The sequence below is a fragment of the Etheostoma cragini genome, unplaced genomic scaffold (genome assembly GCF_013103735.1).
Source record: "Etheostoma cragini isolate CJK2018 unplaced genomic scaffold, CSU_Ecrag_1.0 ScbMSFa_270, whole genome shotgun sequence".
NCBI lineage: Eukaryota > Metazoa > Chordata > Actinopteri > Perciformes > Percidae > Etheostoma > Etheostoma cragini.
In genome coordinates, this window is record NW_023266890.1 from 3,413 (window position 1) to 4,368 (window position 956).

General features: G+C 41.3%; 1 protein-coding gene across 1 annotated transcript in view; it reads right to left on the reverse strand.

The window, feature by feature from the left end:
• Positions 1 to 100: 100 nt before the first annotated feature.
• LOC117940530 (NLR family CARD domain-containing protein 3-like) overlaps positions 101 to 956 on the reverse strand; it is a 5,786-nt gene continuing 4,930 nt past the window's right edge. The window contains 3 exon segments of the mRNA XM_034865776.1: positions 101 to 342; positions 621 to 794; positions 892 to 956. The exon segment at positions 892 to 956 is cut by the window's right edge and continues 1,018 nt beyond it. Of these exon segments, the coding sequence (XP_034721667.1) occupies positions 156 to 342; positions 621 to 794; positions 892 to 956 (426 nt within the window). The 3' untranslated portion in view covers positions 101 to 155.

Genomic DNA, 956 nt, shown 5'->3' on the forward strand with positions numbered 1-956 from the left:
TGGAAAAGCGCTATATAAATACAGCACATTTACATTCCTTTAACATACAGATATTGGTCCAAACTACATCAACTCTTAACAAAGGGAGTTAGCATTTTAGTTCCTGGAGATCTTCTTCTTTAAAACTTACTATAAATATATCTCCTTTCTGTTGATCAGTGTGTGTACCTGAGAGTGTCCAGTCTCCAGAGAGGATCCTTCAGTCCTGCTGACAGCAACTTCACTCCTGAGTCTCCTGGATGATTGTAGCTAAGGTCCAGCTCTCTCAGATGGGAGGGGTTGGAGCTCAGAGCTGAGACCAGAGAAGAACAGCCTTCTTCTGAGATCAGACAGCCTGACAGACTGCAAACACACAGAACAACCCACAGGAAGCCTCTGTCAACACGTGGAGCCATGTTTAAATTTCATATTCATATTTGTATTTCATGTAATTTCAGGTAGGTACATTTTATAAAAGATGTATAATAAATCTTTAAAATCATCTGCAGTATGTTTTTTAATCTCAAAACTACTGCTACTGTTTCGTATCAACAGACACAAGGCAACACATCAGCTGTTTATCAACTAAAGTTAGTCATATTTAAAATTGTCATCAGTTGAATGGGTTGATGAATCCTGACCTGAGAGTCTCCAGTTTACAGTGTGGACTCTGAAGACCAGCTGACAGCAGGTTCCCTCCTGAATCCTGCAGGTTGTTGTTACTCAGGTCCAGCTCTCTTAGACTAGAGGATTCAGAGCTGAGAACTGAGGATAGAGCCTCACAGCTTATCTCTGACAGGTCACAGCCATTCAGCCTAGAAAGACCGTAATGAGGAAAAAGAAATCCAGAAGATGAAAAGACATCGGAGTCTTTAAGTCATAATTTATGAGTCCAACTATCACTGTACTTACACAGCTTTTTTGGAGGCTTTGACCACTGGCAGCAGCCTCAGAAGAGCCTCCTCTGAAGCAGAGTA